This window comes from Terrapene carolina, unplaced genomic scaffold (assembly GCF_002925995.2).
Source record: "Terrapene carolina triunguis isolate 2854851 unplaced genomic scaffold, T_m_triunguis-2.0 Scaffold68, whole genome shotgun sequence".
NCBI classification, from domain to species: domain Eukaryota; kingdom Metazoa; phylum Chordata; order Testudines; family Emydidae; genus Terrapene; species Terrapene triunguis.
In genome coordinates this window covers 21,805,657-21,829,635 of record NW_020664419.1, presented here as the reverse complement: position 1 = coordinate 21,829,635, position 23,979 = coordinate 21,805,657, and the positions used below count along the sequence as shown (strand labels likewise).

The window sequence follows — 23,979 nt, the reverse complement described above, 5'->3', positions numbered from 1 at the left end:
TGAAAGAGCTGGATGTGAGTGTGACTATTCCTGATCTAAGAGCAATATTCTGCTGTTCTGTATTGATTCAGATTTGGATACTTTCTTGCTGGTCGAAATCAGAATTGATACTAGAACCTCTGCAGATTGCTGGAGCTGCCACAGAGTAAGTGACAAAGTGGATTTCTTTACCCTATTCACCTCTTGAGTAAAGGCCACACAGAATTCATGACATCTTCCTTTACCAGCAGTAGAGAGTTCTGAAACAGCTCTTAAAATCCTTCAAGAAGACAGACTGCAATTATTAATGGCCTCTTGTGAAAACAAGCATGATGCTTCAGTGACCAGAGTAAACAAGATGCAGAGAATCTAGAAGCCCTTGGATTTGGCTGAATCAAATGCAGAAAATGAGGAAAGATGTAAATGAGAAGAATAAGGGTGGAACTCAAAAAGAACAGGAGTACTTGTGGCACCTTAGAGACTGAAATTTTAGTCAAAAGATTGACAAGGACAGCTAAAAAGAACGGAAGATCAGCGACACAACCAGAACATTAGGATTAGTGGAGTTGAATGTGAAAAGGAAGACAATGACACTAACAGGTGTGCAGAGAAGTTTCTTTCAAAATTTAGATATTGCCTTGGTACAGTCAATGAACAAATATATCTGCTGAGATCTTGCTGGTGATATTATAATATAACTTTTCAAAATAGAGATAAGAACAGGCCTTTACTGGGGGCTAAAAACAAGAATTGAGTTGTTTGGGTTTGATGTCAGTTCTTAACATATCTGGATTTAAAACAGTTACACAGTTTGTCAGACTTCCTGAGCATTAATGTCTTAATCAATTCTAGCTCCCTCTGAGTTCTGCAGTGAGAAAATATATATTTTCTGGAGCACAGATATAGTGCCTACAATGCTAGAGAAAATGATAGGAAGAGATTGGTGTATAGGATTCAGAAAACAAGTGTATAGGAGATAGTTAATGTTCAGTTTGATGAATGCATGTGACTTTAAAATTATTTTTTCTATATTTGCTTAGAGGTTGTGATAGATGTACATTTAAATAAACTCTCAGCTGTTTTTCCTAGTTAGATATTAATGCACATGCCTGCTGGTTAAAGAGCAACTGAATACTAAACCCCATTTAATATTTTTCTCAACAGTGTAAGTAATGCTTTTATACGTATACATGTGGTTTGTGTGGACACAGCACTATATATAAAATAATTCTAAATAAAAAAAAATTAATTGTAATGCAAGATTAAGAGCCTAATTCAACAACCCACAGATTAATAGTTCCACTTCAATCCATGGCAATACTCATGTTACTAGAGATTGTAGAATCTGGTTCTGAGGCTGGGAAATTAAGCATAACATTTGGGAAATTAAAAAGATGAGGTTTCTATAGCAATTTAAACTCTGCTTTGTTGTGCATGTATTGTCGCTATATTTGACACACATGTAGTAAATTAAAAAGTACTATGCATTTTTGAGGTACACATTAGCAAACCTAAGAATAGACAATGCTATGTGTGGCAGAGCTATTTTGCTGTGGAAAATTTACCTCTTCCAATTTTTGATTTGTACATTAAGAATTAATGTATAATTCATGTCAATTTGAATTTAAATTTCCTTTAAAAATGTTTCAGAATCCCTTCAGAAAGGAGATTGTTGAGTTTCTTTAGCATTAAATGATCTGTTGCTTCAATATCACGGAAGAAACCTCGACCACTCCTCAATTTAGAATCTGATCCTGGAAGCACTTAAGCATAAAAGTAGTATGACCAAGTTTAGTGATATTGCCATGGCCATAAAGTTATTCGTGTGCCTAAGTGTTTGCAGGATTGGCACCCTCATTCATAAGCTATTCAGAACAGGGGTAGTGTTCTTGATATGTGTTTATATCGTACCTATTACAATGATCCTGATTGGTGCTGTTGTAATATAAATACTACATAATAATAATGGGTCTGGGAAGAAAATTTGACCAGCCTCCTAACAGCCAAACCTATTGAAGTGCAAATAAAGTTGAAACTTTTTTTACAGTAAGAAAACTTCATGCTCAATTTAAATTGCTCAAAAATCTCCTTTTCTAAAAAGTCTTTTTTTTATATACTTTTATTTTGAAAAATGCTTTAGAAGAGTTTCTCTTGTTAAAAGAAAGGATTTATCTATATTAAGGGAGCTACCTAAGGGTCCCTATCAAGGAGCAGAGCCTCATTGTGTTAGACATCTGTATAAATACATATTAAAAAGAGATAGTATCTTCCCCCAGTCTAGAAATGGGAGAAAAATTAGACTAGAGTTTGTCATCCTTTGTACTTTCTAGGTAAAGCAGATAAAATGTCACTTGTTATGAAAATTAGTTTTATTTAATGTTATAATTAGTTCTTCGAGTAACCTCTGCATATTCCCCCTTGCGTCAAGCAGTGGAGTTTTTCTAGCCAGCAGTGTTAATTGAAGATGTGATAGTGAGATATGTCTGTATCAGATTATAATCTACATTTTGTATTATGAGCTGAACTCTCATGTCTAACTTTGCCCAAGACAAGGTTGTTGTAATACAGGGGTTCCGAAACTTGGTTCATGGCTTGTTCAGGGTAAGCCCCTGGCAGGCCGCGAGACACTTTGTTTACCTGAGCGTCCGCAGGTACGGCTGCTCGCAGCTCCCAGTGGCCGGGAATGGCGAACCACGGTGACTGGGCGCTGCGAGTGTCCGTACCTGCGGACGCTCAGGTAAACAAAGCGTCTCGCGGCCCTCCAGGGGCTTACCTTGAACAAACTGCGAACTGAGTTTCGAAACCCCTGTTGTAATGCATTCCAGAGAGGTGGCCTGCCCAGAAAAGATGTTTGATACCTTGTTGAAGGACCATCAACTGAGAAGCTACCACAAAGTAGTCTGGAGCCATTAACTTTGATTGTCCCTCAAATGCTGGCCCAGCCCCAGGGGGCAAGGGATTTTAGATGCTAGCATAGCTGGTGGATCTGCAGTTTCTTAGCCTGGACATATGGCAGAAGTAGACTGTTTTTAAGAAGGGTGCTGTTCTGAGTAGGGGTGGGCAGATCATCACCACATGTAAGCAGGACTGAATGGAGAGAAAGGGCAGGAGGGATTCTGCGCAGCCTGAGTCAAGATTTGGAGCTTACACAGAGCTCTTCATCAGGTCTGGGAAACTTACGTGTCACAGCTAAATACATGATGGAACAGATTGTGTAGCATAAGTAGTTAACACATATTTCAAGGGGCCATTCAAAGTGAAGTGGCCCATTAACACCCTTCCATTCATATGGAGGAAAGGGGGAGGAAAGGAGCTGAGGGGGTTGTTAGTGGGTTATAGATTGTTGTAATAAGCCATAAATCCAGTGTCTCTGTTCAGTCTGCATGAGGGAGGCATCTCACGACTAATATTTTATAAAGATCTGTATCTCTCAAGTGCTTTATAAGAGTAAAGTTTCTGTGGTTAAGAAATTCCTTTGCTAAGCCTACAATCCTGGCTTTCCTGCCACCTTGTTACCAGAGGGCTTTAACTAGAATCCCAGAATGCCCACAGCTAGGTGGATCTCTACGGTAGTGTGTGTAAGTGACTGAGGGCACTTGGGAAAGCAAAAGTACTAGTTTTAAGGTGTATGGTGGCTGGACTGCAGAGTCCCGTGTCCCAAGGAAAGGCTCAGACAAGATGCCTTAACTAGAGCTGTGCAAATAACCAATGTTTCAGTTTGATGACTGAACCAAAAAATTGAAAAAACTTTTGTTTCAGGTCAACCCAAAACAAAAATTGAATTTTCCAACAAACTGAAAAAAATTGTTTTTGCGTCAAAGGAAATAGTGCCGAGGGTTCAGGACAATTGACTCTGATGAGCCACTTACTTAAAAGTGCCATTAAAGTCAGCCTTAGCTGAAGTAACTCCACACCCAGCTCAAGTGGCAATAGGATCCTATGATCCATCTGAACCAATGTAGTTCAGTGGCAAGATCCAGAACTGTTAACTTGAGTAAACCACTTGGAAAAGTTTCTTCGTGCTCAGTATCAACAATACCGAAATCCCCAGATTTGCTCAGGACAACTGGATCCAGTGCCGGCATGGTCCATAGTCTCTATACTACCACTTGCTAAAGGAGTTTTATACCTACATCATTTTCACCAAGGTTCCCTGATTTGTCACAGATTCAAGAGAATCTCACATTGTGATACTTTATGTCTAGCATAACTGGCTCATGTGCTATATTGTCTGAGTATGGTTCTGAGAACATAGATCCACAGCCTATTTTCTCTTGTAGGTGTCACTATAGTTCCCTGATCCTTTGGGATTTGCTAAATCAGCAACCCTAAAAAATCTGGGTCTACTATCCTACTCTCATTTAAATACTACTGCGAAGTGTTATCTACCAATGGTTTACTCCAAGAGCCTGAAGCTGTAGACATTCCCTTTCTGGGAGTCCCTCCAGATAAAATCAGTAGTATAGTTCAGGTTTTCCAAAAGTTCTGTCTAAGACCTAGAATAACCTCAGTGGGCTTTGAAAACCTTCATCTGGGTTCCCTAACCCAGCAGCCCTTGAGTGCTAAACAGCATTGGTACTAAATTCTCATAAACCTGTTTTCAGGCCCAGATTGAGAGAACTCCAGTCTCTACTGATTCTCATTCAGAGCCTCACTACTTGTTGGCTCTGCAAATGGCTAAAACGTCTAGTCTAAAGCTAATACCCCAGTTTTAAAAATGTCCAAGTCAATGATAAGCATCAGGGGTCTAAACATGGGCATCAGTGCTTTGTTTCTGAAGTCATGTGTGACAGGTAAGTGTCACAGGACCTAGAGTCAGAAGGGAAGACAACCTGAAAAGACATGTAGACAGATTGTCCGGTGGGACTTTACTCTGGAAGGGGAGAACTATATAGTGACCTGACCAGACGGCAGAGTCACAAAGAGGGAGCACCCCACGTCCCAAAGAGAGTGGCCACTGGACGAGCAACCAACAGGAGGGGGTGCCAGACAGGACAAGAGCTAATTCCCAGACCTAGTCACAAGGAGACACATCTGCAGTGAGTGAACACCTTCACATCAGGTCATAAAGAGCTTCTGCTCTACTGTCATCTGCCAGTGATGGATCAGTGGATCTGCAGACTATTTCTTATGTGAAATCAATTGCACAGTGATATCCTTCAAGATAACAGGGAACAATAATAAATAAATAAGTACTTTTTGCAGCCGCTTCTGGGACCACATTGTCTTAGCATTGAAGTTCTTGGTTCCAATCAGATTGGGCCCTGATTGATCCCACATTAGGGTTCTGCAGTTGAAAACTCTTTTTCTAGCCTACAAGACTTCGGGTATGTCTACACTTACCCGGTAGTTCGGCGGCGAGCGATCGAACTTCTGGGTTCGACTTATCGCGTCTTGTCTGGACGCGATAAGTCGAACCAGGAAGTGCTCGCCGTCAACTGCGGTACTCCAGCTAGACGAGAGGAGTACCGCGGAGTCGACGGGGGAGCCTGCCTGCCACGTGTGGACCGAGGTAAGATCGAACTAAGGTACTTCAAACTTCAGCTACGTTATTCCTTTGATCAAGGGCAGAGACTGATCTGTCAAAAGCACAGGTCTCTCACTTAGGACTCGGTCTGGCAGTATGTATTATTTAAAGGGAGTATGCCCAAGTTAGGCCTCTTTGGATACATCTATGCTGGAATAAAAGATCCATGGCTGGCCCATGTCAGCTGACTTGGGCTCTCAGGGCTTGGGCTGAGGGGCTGTAAAATTGCTGTGCAGATGTTCGGACTCGGGCAGCCTCTCAGCCCAAGCCACACAAGCCCGAGTCAGCTGACCCAGGCCAGCCGCAGGTATTTAATTGCTGTGTAGACATACCTTTTTTGGTATGTCTACGCTGCAATGTACGTCCAGGTTCGGCTGACTCTGGGTTAGAGAATCCAGGGCTTGAGCATCTACATTGATTGTTAACCCTACATTAAGAATTTTCTAACCCAGGCTCAAACCTGGGGCTCTGGTTTCCACATAGCAGAACGTAGATCCAAGTCAAACCAACCATATCCCAGACTCCCATTGCATCCTCTTGAAACGTGGCCGCGCTAGCCCTTTGATCATGGTGCACTTTGAGAAAACTTGACCATCCAACTGCACGTTATAGGAAATTTGAATAGCCTGCCAACACATCCTGCTGAGCAGTCATTTTGCTCTGTGTGCTCCCACCTATCAGAGCCAGCAATGTGGAGGAGGAGCCCTTTGAAGACCTTCTCTTGCTTGGACTTCCACTCCTGTGTCAGGAAACAGGCAGAGCTTCTGTGAGACACTGGTGGACATGTCAGCGGTGTTTTCTGACCCACCAAAGGCACCTGACAGTTTATGATGGAGGAAGACACAGACATGGCAGACTTGAAGTGGCTGATGCTCATGACACTTGGCACAGCTGTTGATGCCCCCAACCTAGCCTGGCACTTCTGAAGCAGGGCCACGAGCACAGACTGATGGGATCACATCATCATGCAGACCTGGGATGACCAGCAGTGGGTCCAGAGCTTTCGCATGAAGAAAGCTACATTTCTGGAGCTTTGTGAGCAGCTTGCCCCAACCCTCCAGCGTAAAGATACACATATGAGGGCAGCCATCTCGGTCCAAAAGCAGATTGCCATAACCATCTGGAAGCTGGCTAGCCCAAGCTGCTACAGATCCACTGCCAACCAGTTTGGTGTTGGAAAGTCGACTGTAGGCAATGTGCTGATGGAAGTTTCTGAGACAGTCAGGCATGTGGTTTACCCCAAGGTGGCAGGCATCAAAGATATTCCTAAAGTAACTTCTGGCTTGGAGAAAGGCCCACTGCACCTGGGCTATTTATGAGACTCGTGTGCCCATATTTTGCTGCCCTCAAGGAGCACTTGGATGCATAAACCCAAAAGGGTACTGCTCCATTGTTCTGCAGGCCTTTGTGGACCCAGAGGTAAATTTGTGAATGTCAGCATGGCTTGCACTGGGAAAGTTCATGATACTAGAGTTTTTCATTGTTTGGGAGTTCTGTTTCCAGGCTGGGACACTATTCCCACCAAATGACATTATCATAAACAGAGTTACTGTCCCCACCATTATTCTGGGGGACCCTGCATACCCCCCTTTTGCCTTGGCTTATGAAACTGTACCCTGATTTCAGAGGCCCTGACAAAAGATGTTTTAATTACACTCTGAGCAGATGTAGAATGGTTGTTGAACGTGCTTTAGGCCGAATGAAATGGTGTTGGAGATGTCTACAGACCCGTTTGCATGCCAGTGTCATCAAGGCTGTCTGCACTACTGTGCCTTGCTGTGCTCTTCACAATCTTTATGAAACCAGAGGTGAGCCATTTCCTTCTGAATGGATCTATGACAGCGGGTCCACTGAATCAGTACACTCAGCCAGAAAGAGCACCTACCACAACTGGAGCTGGATGCACACCCAGACAACAGAAGTCAGGAATGCTTTGTGTTCCCACATTATGGACTTGCGTGGTCCAATGGAAGGGGGAGACTTGTACCTTTATGAGTGTGCTGGGGTAGGGGTGGTGAATGGGCCTCATTGTGAGGGGCGTTTTCAGTGCTTGGGAGGGGTGTGATTTATGAATGACATGACTACTTAGCCCACCCTCTTTGATGATTCACAGTATGGATTGATGTAAGGAAGTGATTGAAGTAGACAACTGTAGACAACTGTATCTATGAATAGTGTTTGCATACTAATTCCTAATTTTCCCTTCTCATTTATTTACCTTTATTCTTTCAAATAGACACTGTATGATGTGATGCAGTGATAGCAATACACTTTCTTGATAAAATAAAAAGCTTTATTAATAAACTTGTATTAGGGAAGTACAACATTAACCCATTACCAGGCCAGCTGCCATTACCTCACCAAAACACCAGTAACAATAGAACCTTAAAAAACAAAAAAACAGTGTATGAACAAGTGCAAACAGTGGAACCATGTATGAGACAGAAACCCCTACTGTTGCATATTCCTGCCCCGCCCCCCGGTTCTCCTTTCCCTTCTTTCCCCATTTGCTGTTCATTTGGTGCCAGGGGAGAGGGATGGAGGCATCCATAGGGGAGGTGGTCAATATGGAGGGCAGCATGAAGCAAAGCTGCCCTACCAAGTCACTCATGGGGGGCTGATTGCACGGGACACCCAGCCATGGAGTTTTCCAAGCTGTTTCTGGACTATATCACATGGTACAACACGGGGGACTCGGGCTGTGGTGTGGGTGATGCAGCAGGAGCCATTAGTGATATCAGCCACAGTTCTCTCTGCTGAGCTCTGACTTTCTCCTTTAGCCGCCATTCCTGTTCCAGGAACTGAGAAGCAAGTGCCTACTCCCACACACTGAAACCCTGTCCTCAAGCTGTTCAGCCAGCCTGAGCCTTCCTGCTGGCCTCTTGCCATGCCTTTCCTCTAGCCGTAAGTCAATCTGTCTTTGTGACTGGGCCTACTTGTTGGCCCTATTCAGAACTTCAACCATAAATTCATCACAGAAACAATTCCTCTTGGAAAGGTCCATGAAGATACAGTGACCCAGGTTCAGCTGCAGTGTGGGCGAGCTGTGGATGTACAGCAGCCAGTAGAGGTCAAGGGGCCCGTAATAGGACAAGACACAGAGGGTTATTGTCTCAATAGCTCAGTGTAGAAGCACAGAAAAAATCCTTGTGGAATTTCAAGGATGTAAAATATTACTTTTCCAAACTGAACCTCAGTATATTAAGAGAGGGATGCTTCAGATCACAGAAGCTCCCTGGACGTGGCTGGGTTAATCGCAGCAAAAGAAGTCCAGAGACCATACTAAGTTAAAATTTTAAAGTTGTTTTGTGTTTTCTAGAAATTGCAGCACTACTTGGGTTGGGGGACATTTTGGAGGACATAACAGTTGTTGTGGTGCCCAACTGGCAAAGGGAGATGTTATTCCAAGCTGCTGGTGGGAAACCTGCAGTGTATGCAAGTAAAGTATTCAAATGTACAGTGACCAAACAGTAAATCTGAGTGGAGTGGGCTGGTCAGCTACTGTCCCCTGAAATGATGTTGTCAGTAGCTACCAGTGTGGTGCTCTGCTCTTGTTCGATGATAACAGTCGACTGCGTGCATGTTCCCTCTGTGTGCTGCCCCAGTTCTGCGCAGATAACTGACACAGCAGACCCCGAGAGAACCCCCAAAGACCACAGACTCTGGTAAGATACTAAGGAACCCGAGCCAGGTTTATTGTCAAACGAAGCACAGTAATAGTTTCCCATAAACTCTACAAGACATACTACGAATTTGTGCCCCCCCGGCAATGGACCGGCTCAGTCAGTGGCGGGACTTTCCACTGCCCCCTAGGCCAGACACAGATGTGCACTCCGGGACCTACTTTTATACAGTTACAGGACAGATTACTCATCCCTACTAACGTATTGAGGTACAGCCCCTTGACTCATTGGGGGCTGTCTCCCTCTTTGATCATGTCAGTTCAAACAAATCTATCCATCATGCTCTCCTTTTGACCCTGACTTTAATATGCACCTGCCTGTACCTCATTATCTCTGTGGAGTGTTCTGATGCTATCTTGGCACAAGTCCCTCTTATTAGCACTTATGTGTGGATGCACCTGCTTCTAGCAGCCCTCTTCTTGCCAACTTCTGTGAGTGGGGTCTGCCTCTGGCTCACAGCCCAGCTTTTGCTTAGCAATGCCTGGAAGTATTTTGGTTCAGGCTTCAGGCCTCAGACTGGGCCTTTGATACAAGAATTTATGTTTCAGGGCCTCATAGTACTACAAATGTCATTACCTATCTGGAGTTCGTGCTTCAGGAATAGTTTGCAGCTATCAGCCCCCAAGTTTGGGTTAGAATTCATGAGGGAATCAACAGGATGATATGTTAGCTTTCATGTGGCCTGTCTTGTTATGGCTGCATGCAAACACACAGAACTCCACAGCTATCCCCTTACTCCCCCTCTCCCTCTGCCACATTTGTGGAAAAAAATTCTAATCTCGGTCAAATTTGGCACAAATGATTTTGTCACCTGCATGGACTACTTCTAACTGAAATGGACTAGATTTGTAAATGGAAAACATTTTCACCTTCATTTCCCCCTCCCCCTCCCGTTTACTCTTTCTAGGCAGCTGGTTACACTATTGAGTGGTTACAGAGCTGCGTATTTCCAGGCATGGCAATGTAAGGTTATTGTTTTTAAGAAACAGGAACGCCCTAGCAAAAATCTGTACCTTCTCAAGTAAGGATTCACTTTCAAGGCATTTTTATTGTTTGTGTTTCCCAGTCACCATTTTGAACTACACGTGATGAGGGGAGCCAAGCCACTGGTAGCATACAATACTCCACTAGGAAATACATGCTGCTAGCTAGGGCTTCTAACAACTTTTTAATTGGTTCATAAAACAGAAATCCCTCCCATTATTATATTAGTAGACTTTAAAATGGAGCCAGAAACTTACCAGCTTCTGTCCCTTTCATGTGTGCTACAGGCTCTGTGGCAGGCTGTTCCTTGGGGAAGGGCATCAAACAGCTCCTTCAAGTACGGCCCCTGGATGTGCTACTGCTGCTCCTGCTCCTGCTCCAAAGCCTCCTCTGAGGCTGGTTTCAGCAACAGTCTCACTTCACTGTCCTCACTCAGCGCCTGCTGCTGGCTCCCATCAGTCCCCATGCTGGATTCTGGGACCAGCAGGTCACCTTCCTGGCTGACTAGGTCATCATGCACCTCTGTTGGCTCTGTGCTTGGTGCAGTGTCCAGCACCCAGTCAAACCCATCATAAAATGGGCATAACGTCGGCAAGTTGCCTGAGGTGCAGTTCTGGGTCACTTAATCCACTCCCAGCCTTCCTATCAATTGAGGGACAGGGGGGAGGGATAGCTCAATGGTTTGAGCATTGACCTGCTAAACCCAGGATTGTGAGTTCAGTCCTTGAGGGGCCACTTAAGGATCTGAGGTAAAATCAGTACTTGGTCCTGCTAGTGAAGGCAGGGGGCTGGACTCAATGACCTTTTGGGGTCCCTTCCAGTTCTATGAGATACATATATCTATATCTATATATATAAAATAAGTTTTGGATTTACCTGCTCAAAATGAGGTTTAGTGGATGAAAAATATCTGTTGTGCAATGGTTCCTTCTTCTGCTGGTCAGAAGGGAACTGTGCAGTCTCCAGTAGTGGTCCAATATGGGGACCTGGCCATTGCTACCTCCCCACAAAGAGCTCTGTTGCAGCAGAAGCTGGCTGACTTGTATCTTTTGATTGATTTTTAGCAGTGACACCATCACTGTGGCATCTGAACACTTACGAGGGGGAAAAAAAACACAAACAAATTTAATAGCAGAACAGCGTTGGCCTATGTGTTCGTAGAGCACCTGGAATAATGGGGCCCTGATCCTGACTGGGGCGTCTGATGCTATTGTGTACTATGAAAATAACAAAATCCCCAGAACTTAATGTTTGAGCCACCAGATATGTCTCGCACTACTCCAAGAAGTTAATCAAATATAACAATTGATCTTTTATAGGGACATAGAAACTCTGCACATTAGTTTCTTTGAAATCACCTAGATATATGATTAACATTTGTTTTATATTTGCTGTTTCGCTTTGAGGCGAATACTGACGTGCTTGCTCAGTTTTCTGTTCTGATGCAGGCGAACTCCCATTGAAGGCATTGTGGGCTTGCCTGAATAATAACTGAGTGAAAACCTGAGCAAGGACCTCAGGATTAAGACCCTAATATATTACTTGGTGAGGTGGAAAAGAATGGGTTAAAAACAGTATGGGAATGTGCATAATATAACATGTCTCTTGTTTACTTCCATCATTGTACTCAGTGTTGTCAGAATAGCTCAGGGTATAGTAATTTTAGCTTCAATCCTTATGTAGATCCAGTAGGGGGAGCTCACAACATTGTTTTGTCAGCTTTAAAATGTCTCTCTTTCATAGGTGATTGAACTAGATTTTTAAAAAATCTAGAACCTGAAGAGTATTTTGCCACAGGTTGGAGGGGACACATACTCTCCTCTGTTCTGGGCACATGATTCCCATTGTCATTAATGGGAAAATCCTGCCCACAGATGAACAGGAGACGGTCGCAGAATATTTTAAAATTGGATCCAAATTTGGGCCTAAATTGTCTGAGAGTCTCTTTTCTGTTTGCCCTCTGCTGACTAGAAAGAGTGGCATTAGAATGAAGAGGTCTGGAATGTTTCAGTTGTGCACATGTGCTTGAATCCTGTTAGCTTTGGCTCTTTTGCTCAGTGTAACAGTTAAAACAACCGCTTACTGAATGGAGAATGATGTTGGTATGTGTATACATGTGTAAAGACAAAGATCTCTAGGGCTATAGAAATCTGCAGTGTCTAAGTGGAACGCAATGAGGACAACAGATCCTCACATGCAATCCATGTGTATGAAAAAACTGTCCTTTCAGTAAGGATTCATACAAACGCCATACTCTGTGCTGTGAAAATCAAAAAAATGCCTTTGAAAGAGTCAGTACCATAATAGAAGGACCTCTTGAGGAAAGATCTAGGATCTTTCTAGGTTCCTTTATGCCAGGTAAAGGGTCTCTCTAAGCCATTGATATAACCAGGGGGAATTCCTACAGAGCAAAAACTGAGGAAGACAGATGTAGGCTATCTTTTTAGGACCCCCTCCCGAGTCCTGGTGTAGGGGCCATGCAAGACCACAGAGCATAGCACCTTGGAGATTCTGAGCAGTGCTGCAGCTGGGGAGAGACTTCCATAACTTAGACAGGTGTTCTCAACCTGCAGCCTGAGGGCTGCTTGCGGCCCAATCATCACACAGCTGTAGTAGCCCATGTGACACTCTAAGGGCCTTACGGGTAGTATGTAATGTGGATGTGGCCCACATAACACATATGAGTCCCGCAATAGTAAATAGGTTGAGGACCTCAAACTTAGACTCTCTTGGCCTGTCTAAGGTGTGCTGGGTACTGCATCAGCCGCCAGAACTGCCTAGAATCAGGAGGGTGCAAAAGTGGCTTAAAGCTACTTATTCCTCTCTTCCCTCTAGTTGTGAATTTGTGCTGTGCCTCTTAGGCTTGGTCTACACTTACCCCCCAAGTCGAAGTAAGGTACGCAACTTCAGCTACGTGAATAACGTAGCTGAATTCGACATACCTTACTTCAAACTTACCGCGGTTCAGACGCGGTCCACACGCGGCAGGCAGGCTCCCCCGTCGACTCCGCGGTACTCCTCTCGTTGAGCTGGAGTACCGCAGTCGACGGCGAGCACTTCCTGGTTCGATTTATCGCGTCCAGACCAGACGCGATAAATCGAACCCGGAAGTTTGATCCCCAGCCGTCGAACTACCCGGTAAGTATAGACCAGCCCTTAGAGTATGTCTTCACTGCAAGTGAAGGTATGTTTGTAGCATGGAAAGACATATCCATGCTAGCTTTAATTTAGCTAGCATAGGTAACAGTATGTAGACATGATAGTACGGGCTAGCAACCCGAGTAGACACCTAGAGTCTTCATCAGGCTTGTACTCAGGCTGTTACCCCAAGAACAAGCCTGTGCCACAATATCTTCACTACTACTGTTACCTGCACAAACTAGATTAAAGCTAGCATGGAGATGCAGAAACAAACAGACCTTCTCTTTGCAAAGAAGACATATCCTTAAGGGTGCACACCATAGAATCTCACCATCATTATTTTCCTGGGGTAACAATTTTCACGAAGGTTGCAATCCTTTCTTAAAACTGGTCTCAGTAGCTCAGTATTGCATAATGTTGCGAGTGAACTAATGCCAAACAGATTACTTTGTATATGACATAGAATTCCAGAGAAGACAGCAGATCAGTGGTCCATTGCTTTATACAATATTGGCTGTGAAAATAATATATTTAATTCCTTTTTCAAAAATGAGATTAGTTACAATCTCAAATCAGGAAATGCCCCGGGTGATATTGCATGTTTAACTGAACTTTGACCCCTTGTGTGTCTGCACTCTAATTGTCTTTAGCTAGGTGATCATATTATTGCTCAAATACTATAATATACTTTTTTCCTACCACCTTAGGGCTTGTCTGCACAGTGCCGTAGTCTGCACTGGCAAGGATGTAAATTCTGATGTTCACCAGCATGTCGGACATTGCCTGGCCTGTGTGGTCCCCGCTGGCACACGCTAAAAGTTCCATAGTGCACTTCAATGTAGTTTGTTTTCTTCAATCAAGCAGACAAAGATATAACAAGATCCAATGGCTAGAAGTTGAAACGAAGCAAAATCAGGCTGGAAAAAGCACAAAGCTGGGGAAGGAAGGTTGAAATTTATGACTCGGACGACAAAAGACAGAATACATGTGATGCTTCATTGAGACGGACAATGAGAAGCCAATAAAACTAGATAGTATAGAGTTAAAGTCTGTACAATTTAAATATTTCAGTTCAGTCTTAAGCTGTGATAGGGATGTGGATGTTAGGAGTCATATGAAGAGCACTTGGTGCAAATGGAGGGAGTTGACAGGAATTCTCTTCAATAAGAATATGCCAAGTAAACTAAAGAACAAAGCATATAACACCATGATTAGGGCAGCCATGATGTATGGGTTGGAATGCTGGCCAAAAAGGAAGAGAGAACCACTGCTGAAATAATAATGCTCAAGTGGATGCTGGGTAAGATGAGAGCTGGCAGGCTACTCAGTGAAATAGTGTGAGCCATGATGCAGGTAGCCCTCATGGAAAAGCTGAGGGAGTATCAACTAAGGTGGTTGGGTCACATGAGACGACGAGGTGCGGGATATGTTGGTCAAAGAGTATGTGATCTAGTGGCCACAGGAAAAAGACCACAAGGAAGGCACAGAAAAAGGGGGTTTGAGTCGCTGAAGGAGAACAGAAAGAAGGCTTGTGTCCGCTTGGAAGACACACTCGACAGCAATGCTTGGAGACAAAGAACAAGAGCCGCCAACCCCAACTAGCAGGACAAGGCAAAGAACAAGAACAACACTGAAATTTAGTATAGCAGCAATCCACACTGAGGAAAGTGTCTTGGACTGTATTTGGTCAAACTTTAAAAAAGTTGAATCTTGGGTAGAATCCTAAGTTTACTTAATGGTTTCAGTTCTTGACTATTGCAGACACTGTTATTCTAGCTATAATATAGCTGTTTTCTCCTTGTTTCCTGCCTACTACCATAAAATTGAGTTGGAGATTTAGTTGTCACAAGAGGAGGAGGAAACATTTTATCACTTTCCCTTATCGTGTACCTTCCCTGTTTCTGCTGGAGGTCTCGTTGGAGAACCTGAGAACTGGGAACTTTTTCAACGCTATACTGATGGAGTTTGTTGAATGTTTAACAGAGATTTTTCATCTGAATTGTTCAGCAGGTGTTAGAATTAAGTTAAGATGTTAAAATTAAAATTTTCCCTTTTATATTCTCAAATTTCACTTTTTTAGTACTTGTAATATCATAATCCTACTAGTTCTCTAGTCATCCATAGTGTTACAAGAAAAACAAACAGAAGAAACAGTTTGATTCCTTTTATATTTTATTATTCTGTTTGCAGAAGCATCTAAAATGTGCTAGACTCTAAATACAAAGAAGAAATAGTCCCTGCCCCAAAAAACATAGCAAAAAAGAGCAATAATCCTCCCCTCCTCCTTCCAGGAGCTCCTGTAAGGTCCAAGGGTATGTCTGTGCTGCAATCAAAGGTGTGATTGCAAGCGTGGGTTGGTATACCTGCGCTAGCTTTCATCTAGCTAGCATGGTTAAAAATAGCAGAAAAGACATGGTGGCACAGGCTTCAGCACAGGCTGGCAATGCAAGTATGTACCCACAGTCCTCAGAGTGTTCGTACAGCCCATGCTGAAGCCCACACCATGGTATCTTCACCATATTTAGCTGTACTAGCTAAAGTTAGGTAGTGTGGGTACACCAACTCATGTTGCTCTCACACCTTCAATTGCATTGTGGGCATAACCTGTGAGTTAAAAGTTCCATAATCCCCTATGACCTGAACAGGGATGCATCCTGACAAACCTGCAGTTACAGGTAAGTAACCTCCTCTTCCTAATTAAACCTCACATTCCCCTTTCTGGGGAGGTAAATAAGTGTTAGTATCCCCATATCACAGATGAGAAAACAAGGGTTAAGTGACTGCCCCACCATCATACAGCAAATACTGTACCCATCACACCAAAGCTAGGTCTTCTGGCTCACCAGCCGAGTGCCTTCCATTGCCACTCATGCATGTCATTCACCTTTTCTGTGTTTGTTTGTTTTTTGCCTGTCTCTCAAATGAGCTTGTTAAAAATGCTTTGCACTTTCATCTTTAGAGATCAAAGCACTTGCCAAAAGGGGTAAGCAAGCATGAGCAGTCCCATTTTACAGACAGCATAATTAAGCACATTGATTTGAAGCGATTTTTCTGTCATTACAGGAGCTGTCTTTATCTTTCTTTTCATCTGGTTGTTGACACATTTGTTGAGTATTATTACTGTTGTACTTCTGTCATCTCCGGTCTTTTTAGATTGACTAAATAGCATCATATAAAATACCTTAAATGAATTGCACCCGGTTGACCCAACAAAAGATTTTGCATTTCAAGTTATCAAAAGCTACTCTTCCCTTGTACATAGAGGTACATCACTAATGTTATTGCCTCTGAGTAAACAACAGTTTGCCAATAAAAACACCCCCCAGAATTCCAGGAGGAAAATGTATGCAAGTTCCCTGATTCCTGCCAATAAAGCCCTGCATGAAAAATTTGTAATTAAACTTGACCTTGTGCAAGAGTAAGGTTTGATTAATCATGGTGTGCTACTGTTAACATAGTAAAATGGGAAGGAAAAGGGACTAGGTTGTCCACAACCTTCAGACCAATCTGTCTCTAATTACCTGTCTACTTTTAATTAATAGAGGCTTCAGTGAATGTCTGCAATAGTCCTGTATAATCTGCATAATAAATATTACCATAGCTTTTCCATTCACTATTTAAGAATCATCTCACATACCTCTGAAATGCATCCACCTCTGGGAGGAAATATAGCTGTTTTTAACAGGTGCATCATGACAGTTCGGTCTATAATTGAATACCACCTTATCCAGTTGAAACTATAGGAACATTTAGGTCAGCAGATTGCAGTTACCCAAACTGTCACTTGGCCAGAACATCTGTGTTCTTGCAGTAAATGCTGCACGATTTTTAACTGACCCTTGCTGATTACAACTTCATTCTTATGTTTAATAAGAAGATAACAAGAAGTGCAGTGCTTCCTAGCACTATGCTGAGACATACTTTATTTATTTATTTCCATTAGTGACTTTGATGTGCTAGCTGCTTTCCAAACAGAAAAGAAGGGAATGTCCCTGACTGACTTCTTGGGAAGTATAGCCTACTTTAGTCACCTGAGTTTTTCCTTGTAGATATCCTTCTACACCAGTCACTGAAGATCCACCAGCCAATCCTGGAAAATGTATGCTGAGCACATGTTCTTCATATCGCTTTATTTTTTTTGAGGAATTTGGCTCTTTCCAGTAATTTAGTAGGGAGGTTCTAGACATTTTATCTACTGTCTCCTGTGCAGTTATCCTGGCAAAAAATCTGCATTGTTACATAAATAAAAGATGCTCCAAGGGAGCTCCGGTTTCTCCTGTTGACTACTGCGAAACATCTCTCACAGCACCCTGCCCCTCCCCTGACCATATAGCAAGTATGAAAAATCGGGACGGGTTGAGGGGTAATAGGCACCTATATAAGAAAAAGCCCCGAATATCGGGACTGTTCCTATAAAATCAGGACATCTGGTCACCCTACCCCTGCCTCAAGAAAGAATGAATAAATAAATAAATAAAATCTTTTATCTACGAATATGTATATCTCTTACTCCTGCTGCTTTTAATTTTGTACTTTGTTTCAATATTACTTAGTTACTTGACTTGTATAAATAGTTTTTTAAAAAGCAGCACTTTTCAAAGTACTTGTTCTTGGCACAGGATCAGTTCTGGTGTCCAACTGGTAGGACCTGAAACTTGTTGTTTAATAAGTGCCTGTAGTCAAAACAGTTGGTGTATGCAACGACTGATCTGGTATTTGTTGCAGCAGGTCATCTGCCTGATTTCTAACACATGCACAATACCTAATCACGTTGCTGTATTTCTCTGACGGAGTCCGTGGTAATGTGAATCATTTCACGTTCCAAAAGTACAACATGTTTACAGTCATCGTAGAATCAGATTACGTTGGCAGCGCGTTCTTCTCTGTAAGTGGTTTCAGTTTACATTTTGTCTTCTAGTAGGGTATTTGCATAATTTTGCTGATCCTACTTTATTTATAGACCTTTTTAGAAACGGGGAGTCGTTTTAGCTGTTTAATTTTAGGAAGTGGAACTTGTATCTGTTGCAAATAAAGAAACGTGCAGCTCAGAGGTTGTTTTAGCACTTGATCATTAATTTCCAAATGATGTCATTTGACCTAGTCTGGAGTGTATACTACTTGCACTGTTTTTTAGCAAAACAACAGTACTTTTCTTTGAATTGGCTGTTTATTTCCTTTGTCAGTTTACAAGAAGGATCAAAATGAAACTGACTGTGCCATTTCCTTTACTGCGCACAGTGTAAGGGTGGATACAGTTTGCGGATATTGTTTCCAAACGTTTCAACTGGACTTGGAACAGTTATTTTGTCAAACTCTCACTGGTAAAGTTATCCTTGGATCGTGCAACACTCTGCTGTGGTTTGTTGGCATCAAATCTGAGTTTATTTTTATCTAGCCTCACATATTTGGTTTTGTAGGGTTTTTTTAGGTTGTTGCTACAAAATGAAAGTGCTTACAAGGTGATTATGAGCTCTGGTTATGAAGCAACTGCCAGTTATTGCAAGATGACACTCTCTGCCAATACTTCAGTTGTTCAGTTTTCTGGCTCCTAACTAGAATTGTTTCGGGGAGGGGGAGTTTATTGTTGTTGTTGTTGTCGTTGTTTTTAATTAGAACTAATGCCAAGCACATTTTCAAACTTTGACCTGGAATTAGTATACTATAGAAGATTTCATACAATATTTACTGAAATAGTAGGTAATAAATTGCTCAACTTTGCACAGTGAATAGCTGTGTAATTAAAATTCAGAGTATAGAACTCAGAGAAACAATATTTTATGTGTGCACACTGTACGGAATTATCATGAGTAAGTAGCACATTAATCTGTATAACGATTATGGCATAACAGTTTAATAGACCAGAATCACATTGTAAATGAGATACTACACTTCATTGAACCATTGGTTAAATATTTTAAACAAAGATAGATAAATAGCATTTATACTATACTGAAGGTCATCTGATTGTTCAGTCTGACCTGATGTAAATAATTTGACCACAGATCTTGTACAGCTCAAGAAAGACAACTAAAAAAAGGACATTTCTATAGTGATAAATGTGAACACTAAACTGAGTCTTACTGTATTGTAACTGTTTACTGCCAGCAGAATATTTTTAATACATTTTTTTCAGCAATTCAGTTCTGCTTATTCTAATGGAATGTAATACAGAACTATGAACCAAAGTGCTGAGTTTACTGAATTATTCATGAATTAAATTTAGAATGAATATACCATTTTAACCCTTTTTGGTAGATTGCCTTTTTATTTGACTTTTTGAGGATTATAATCTTGAGACTGGGAAGTTTTAAAAAAAAAACAACACCAAGTTTTTGCTTTAGGCTCTGTCTACACAGGAAGTCAAATCATGGTAAACTGCAAATGTGTTTGAATATGACAGTTGCTACATAAATAAGGTTCTAGCATGTTTTCTCTGACTTTATGCACAGAGATTTTTTGGGCTGAGAACTACGTCCAGGCAATACCAAGAGAGACTGAGGTTTTTCATTTGGTAATGGTGTTTGCTCTTCTCTCCCACTCCGGCCAGAACTGTCCCTGTCTGAGCCTTTCCCTTCTGCCATTTACAACACTTTGTGATTTTGTATCTCCCATTGATGCACAAGAGACTGTTTTGAAAACTGAATCTTTTGTCTTTTTCCTAGAATTGTTTGTGTTAATGGAGATAAGCATTGTGGATGAAAGAGGGGTTTACTGTCACATACTTGTTTTCAGTCTCCCTCAATTAAAAAACTGAGGTTTTAACATCAAAATATGATCTGTTTAGCGTACACTAAAACAACTGTAGGATCCAACTTTTTAATCTAGTAAAATATGAACAGTTGACACAACTCATTAGAATTAATAAGCATGGACTGAGTACATTTGGGTTTATCTCCTCTGTACTTCAGAGACTATCTCATATTTTATCCCTGGAGTGGAGATCAGCAGGGATGCTTGATCTTATGAGTGTAGTCGTTAGAGAGCTAGGAACGAGGCATTCTCAGAGACAGGTTTTCAACTTTGGAACTTGCTGCATTTTTGCCCCCTCTTTTTCACGGACACTGGTCGGACAGAATCTGAGTTTGTTGACCTTCAGAGCACGCTGCATTTCCATTTTCTTAAGTTTTTTTGAGGGGATGGAGTTGAGGAGGAAAGATTTTAGTCTTCAGTTTTTGTGGATTTGAACGTCCTTATTGATTGTCATTGTGTCAAAGTGATTATTAGTGTATTTTTTAAATTATGGATCTGTATAAGCACGTAGGTTGAGCACGTGCTATTGTTAAAAATAAATAGCCTCTCATGTCACTAGGTAATTGAAACTCATTCACTTCTGACCAGGAAGTTGAGATGTTGCTCTTCCTGCAGAATAGTTGTTGTTGTTTCCCAAAGACCAGCCAATGAATTTCCAGTGGAATTAGTAAAGTGGTTCAGAGACCAGAGCTTGAGGATTTGAGCCGTTGCAGCAGAGGGTTTGGGAAAAGTAGAGGATTGCATCATGTGGTGGTGCATGAAAGAGGGCTGGAAACTGAGAGCAGTGCTGGAGATTCAGGGATCATCCAGTCTTGCTCCCCAAACAGCATAAAGACATCACATCTGGTGTGCACAAAAATCTAATTTGGCTGGGACAATTGGATTACATCCATGTTTCCATGGGACATGGAGAGTTTGCTGGAACAGTTTAATGATCATTTGCAGTGCTATTCCGAAAAGGGAAACTTAGTTGTATAGCAATAAAATGAACTTTAGGATCTCGTAATAAAATTTTAAATAAAACAAGCTTCAAGTTGTTTATTATATTTTTCTTTCTTAAAATGCATGTACGTTAATCTAGTGGGGAAAAGTTGAACTCTGTTCTCAAAGATTAATGCTGCTAAGATGTTAACTCCTTGGCAGCAGAAGCCAAACTTTGTTGCTGTGAAGTCAGTTGCCGCAGTGGATGAGCAGAAACCCACAGGCAGGCACAAAAGGATTAATGCTGTAAAGGATTGCAGCTCTGCTTGTGTTCTATCTGACAGATTACAAATGCTTGTGGATTTGACAGTAGTTCTTTTATAAAATAATTGAACTATACTTAGTTATTTATGTGTAATGCGAACGTATCAATTTACAAACACTCCAGTAAATACGTGATGTTGTCTCCCAAATTTTATACCTACTCAGGTGAACAAATGTATTTATAGCATTGCAAAATATCTGCAGAAATTGCAACAGGTGTGGAATTCAGTTTAACATTATAATTACTTGTATTGATTTATCAGAGGCACATATCTAGCATTAGTTACTTTATAGGATTTTTTAAATAAAAACAGAAGTGTACTTGCTAGGATGACTTGGTTATTTGATGCATGTACAGTGATTATGCTATTTAACGTGAACATGTAGGACCTCATTTTCAACAGGTTGTACGCAGATAAATTCACTTGCACTTCTGTGCCTAATTTGCATGCACAATTACCACAGATGCATGTAGAAATCCCATTTTTACATGGACAAATTGCCAGTTACATCCTTATTGGATATTTGAGTGTGCAAATACCTAATGGGAGAGTACAAATTGTATGTGCATTTTTGTGTGTGCAGTTGTGGTTTTTCTTTTTTCCGTTCTTTTTATAGGCTGTGTATTGGCAAATCAATAGAAATGTAATCTGAAAAATAAAACAAGCTTAAACAACCAAGTTTAATTTCCAGGAACTTGCAAAGGGAAGAATGCAGCCATTCTATTTAGGCAACTGAGTATGACAATGGACGTGATATTTTCTTTTTCATATGTATAGGGCGGTATATATTTTTCCATTTATTTCCAGCAGTCCTTAAGGTATTTTCAGCTGAGGCCAAGTAATATTTCTGGTAATTCTCAAAGTACCTGCTGAAAATGTGGAAGGTTATTTATAGCCATGTTTTGTTTGTAGGTATTCAAAGATATGGAAGGAAATGCCAGATATAGCTGTCAGTACAGATCACAAGAAAGTCGGCCATTCTCTTATGCTTTAGGTAAAATATTAAAAATTGTCCTGGTAACCTTTCTTCCCTTCCCCCAAACACATACATATTTTAAAAATGGAGGGATAAACTATTATATATTAACATAGTGCTCCTTATTTCTGACATTTCACATAAGTTACAAGTGCCATTGTGAATGTATTGCTTTGCTCTTGGGAATTAATCGATCGGGAAAGTTTTTGATGGAACAAATCAAATTTGCTTGATTGAAAATTACTATATAAAAAAAATGTGAAGCTGCTCATGTATGTGATTCTTTAGATGACTCTAAAATACTGATCATCTTAAATGGTCAATATCTGTGTCTGTAAATTAACCTGAGTATCTTTCTTTCCAGAAGATTTATTTTAATTATCTATAAATGGGATATATCACCCTCAACTACTACATCCTTAGGTATAATGCTTAAGGTATCATTTTCTAGAAGGCAGTCAGTCTTGACAAGACTATTAGCTGAAGTGATAGTCTGAGCAGTCCATGTTGAATATTTAAGGAGGAAAAGGTTTTACCAACAGTTTTAATTCACAGGGAGTCTGTCACTGTAGAGGTTCTTGGTTGGTTACATAACAGCACCTTGTCATCAGAATCTCAATAGGGTAGTGGTAAAATTTAGAATATAATTCAAACTTGTTTTGTTTGGCAGGACAAGGTAGATTAAATTAAAACATTTGCAATAAAGGAGTTACAGGATGTTACACTGGTCCACAACCAAATTGCATAAAATAATTAATATGGTTTAACTAAATAAGAAAAGTAACAGTATCTTTCAAAAATGACTTATTGCAAGTAAAACTGTTGTCAGAAATCTGAAATACAAAATCAGAAGAATAATAAAAGGTGATCTGACAAGAATATTTTTGAAAAATTGAACTTGTGCCCTCTTTTTACTTATTGATGTTTGTAAGTTTATTCTTTTACTACTTTTTATTAACTTTAAAAAATTGGAATGTCAAGTTTGGTGTTCCTTGAGCTGTTGGAGGACCTCTGGGAGTAGGGTGACCAGATAGCAAGTGTGAAAAATCAGGACGGAGGTGGGGAGTAATAGGAGCCCATATAAAAAAAAAAAGCCCCAAATATCGGGACTGTCCCTATAAAATCGGGACATCTGGTCACCCTACCTGGGAGGTCTCAAGGCATGTTTATCATGAGTCTGACAACTTACTTGAAGGGGTGGGAAGTGGGGTATTGAATCTTTAAGAGAGGCTTCTTTATTCAAAGTGTTGTTTAGTCATTGATGTTAAATAGGTTTCTAACAAAAACAAAAAAGTTTAAAACATTCTGACTAAAACTCTCTTCCATTTCTTTGAGCTCTTGTAATATCACCATTGCACTGGTTTTCCAGGCATCACAGTCTTCTAAGCTAGACAGAACCTGAATGGCCACTGTAAAAAAACATACAAGGAAAAAACTGGGGTGGATGGAAAAGAATCTTTTCTACATGATAAAGAAGCAAAATGGAGTATAACTCTAGAGAAGCAAAAAGGAGTACACCTCCACTTTTGTCCCCCTTTGCAAACCACCTTTAAGTATTCACTATATAGTTCCCAAGCACTGCATAGATGTCTGTCTACCATAGATATTATTTTATTCTTTGCTTCTTCAGTGGAGGGCAGTGCCATTGGTTATTGGAAATTAGCAGTACTGGTGACATTTAGGAATTTGTCT

General features: G+C 41.2%; 1 protein-coding gene across 4 annotated transcripts in view; it reads left to right on the top strand.

Annotated features, from left to right (window-relative positions):
* Window positions 1-23,979, top strand: part of ATXN7L1 (ataxin 7 like 1) — a 188,678-nt gene that overhangs the window by 92,334 nt on the left and 72,365 nt on the right. Inside the window, exon 1 of one of the 4 annotated variants that reach the window (XM_024208506.2) lies at window positions 22,230-22,305. The exons of the other annotated variants lie outside the window; for them this stretch is intronic. Within the exon in view, the coding sequence (XP_024064274.2) occupies window positions 22,236-22,305 (70 nt within the window). The 5' untranslated portion in view covers window positions 22,230-22,235. Of the gene's footprint in view, window positions 1-22,229; window positions 22,306-23,979 lie in introns of those variants that run through there. 4 annotated transcript variants of the gene reach the window in all.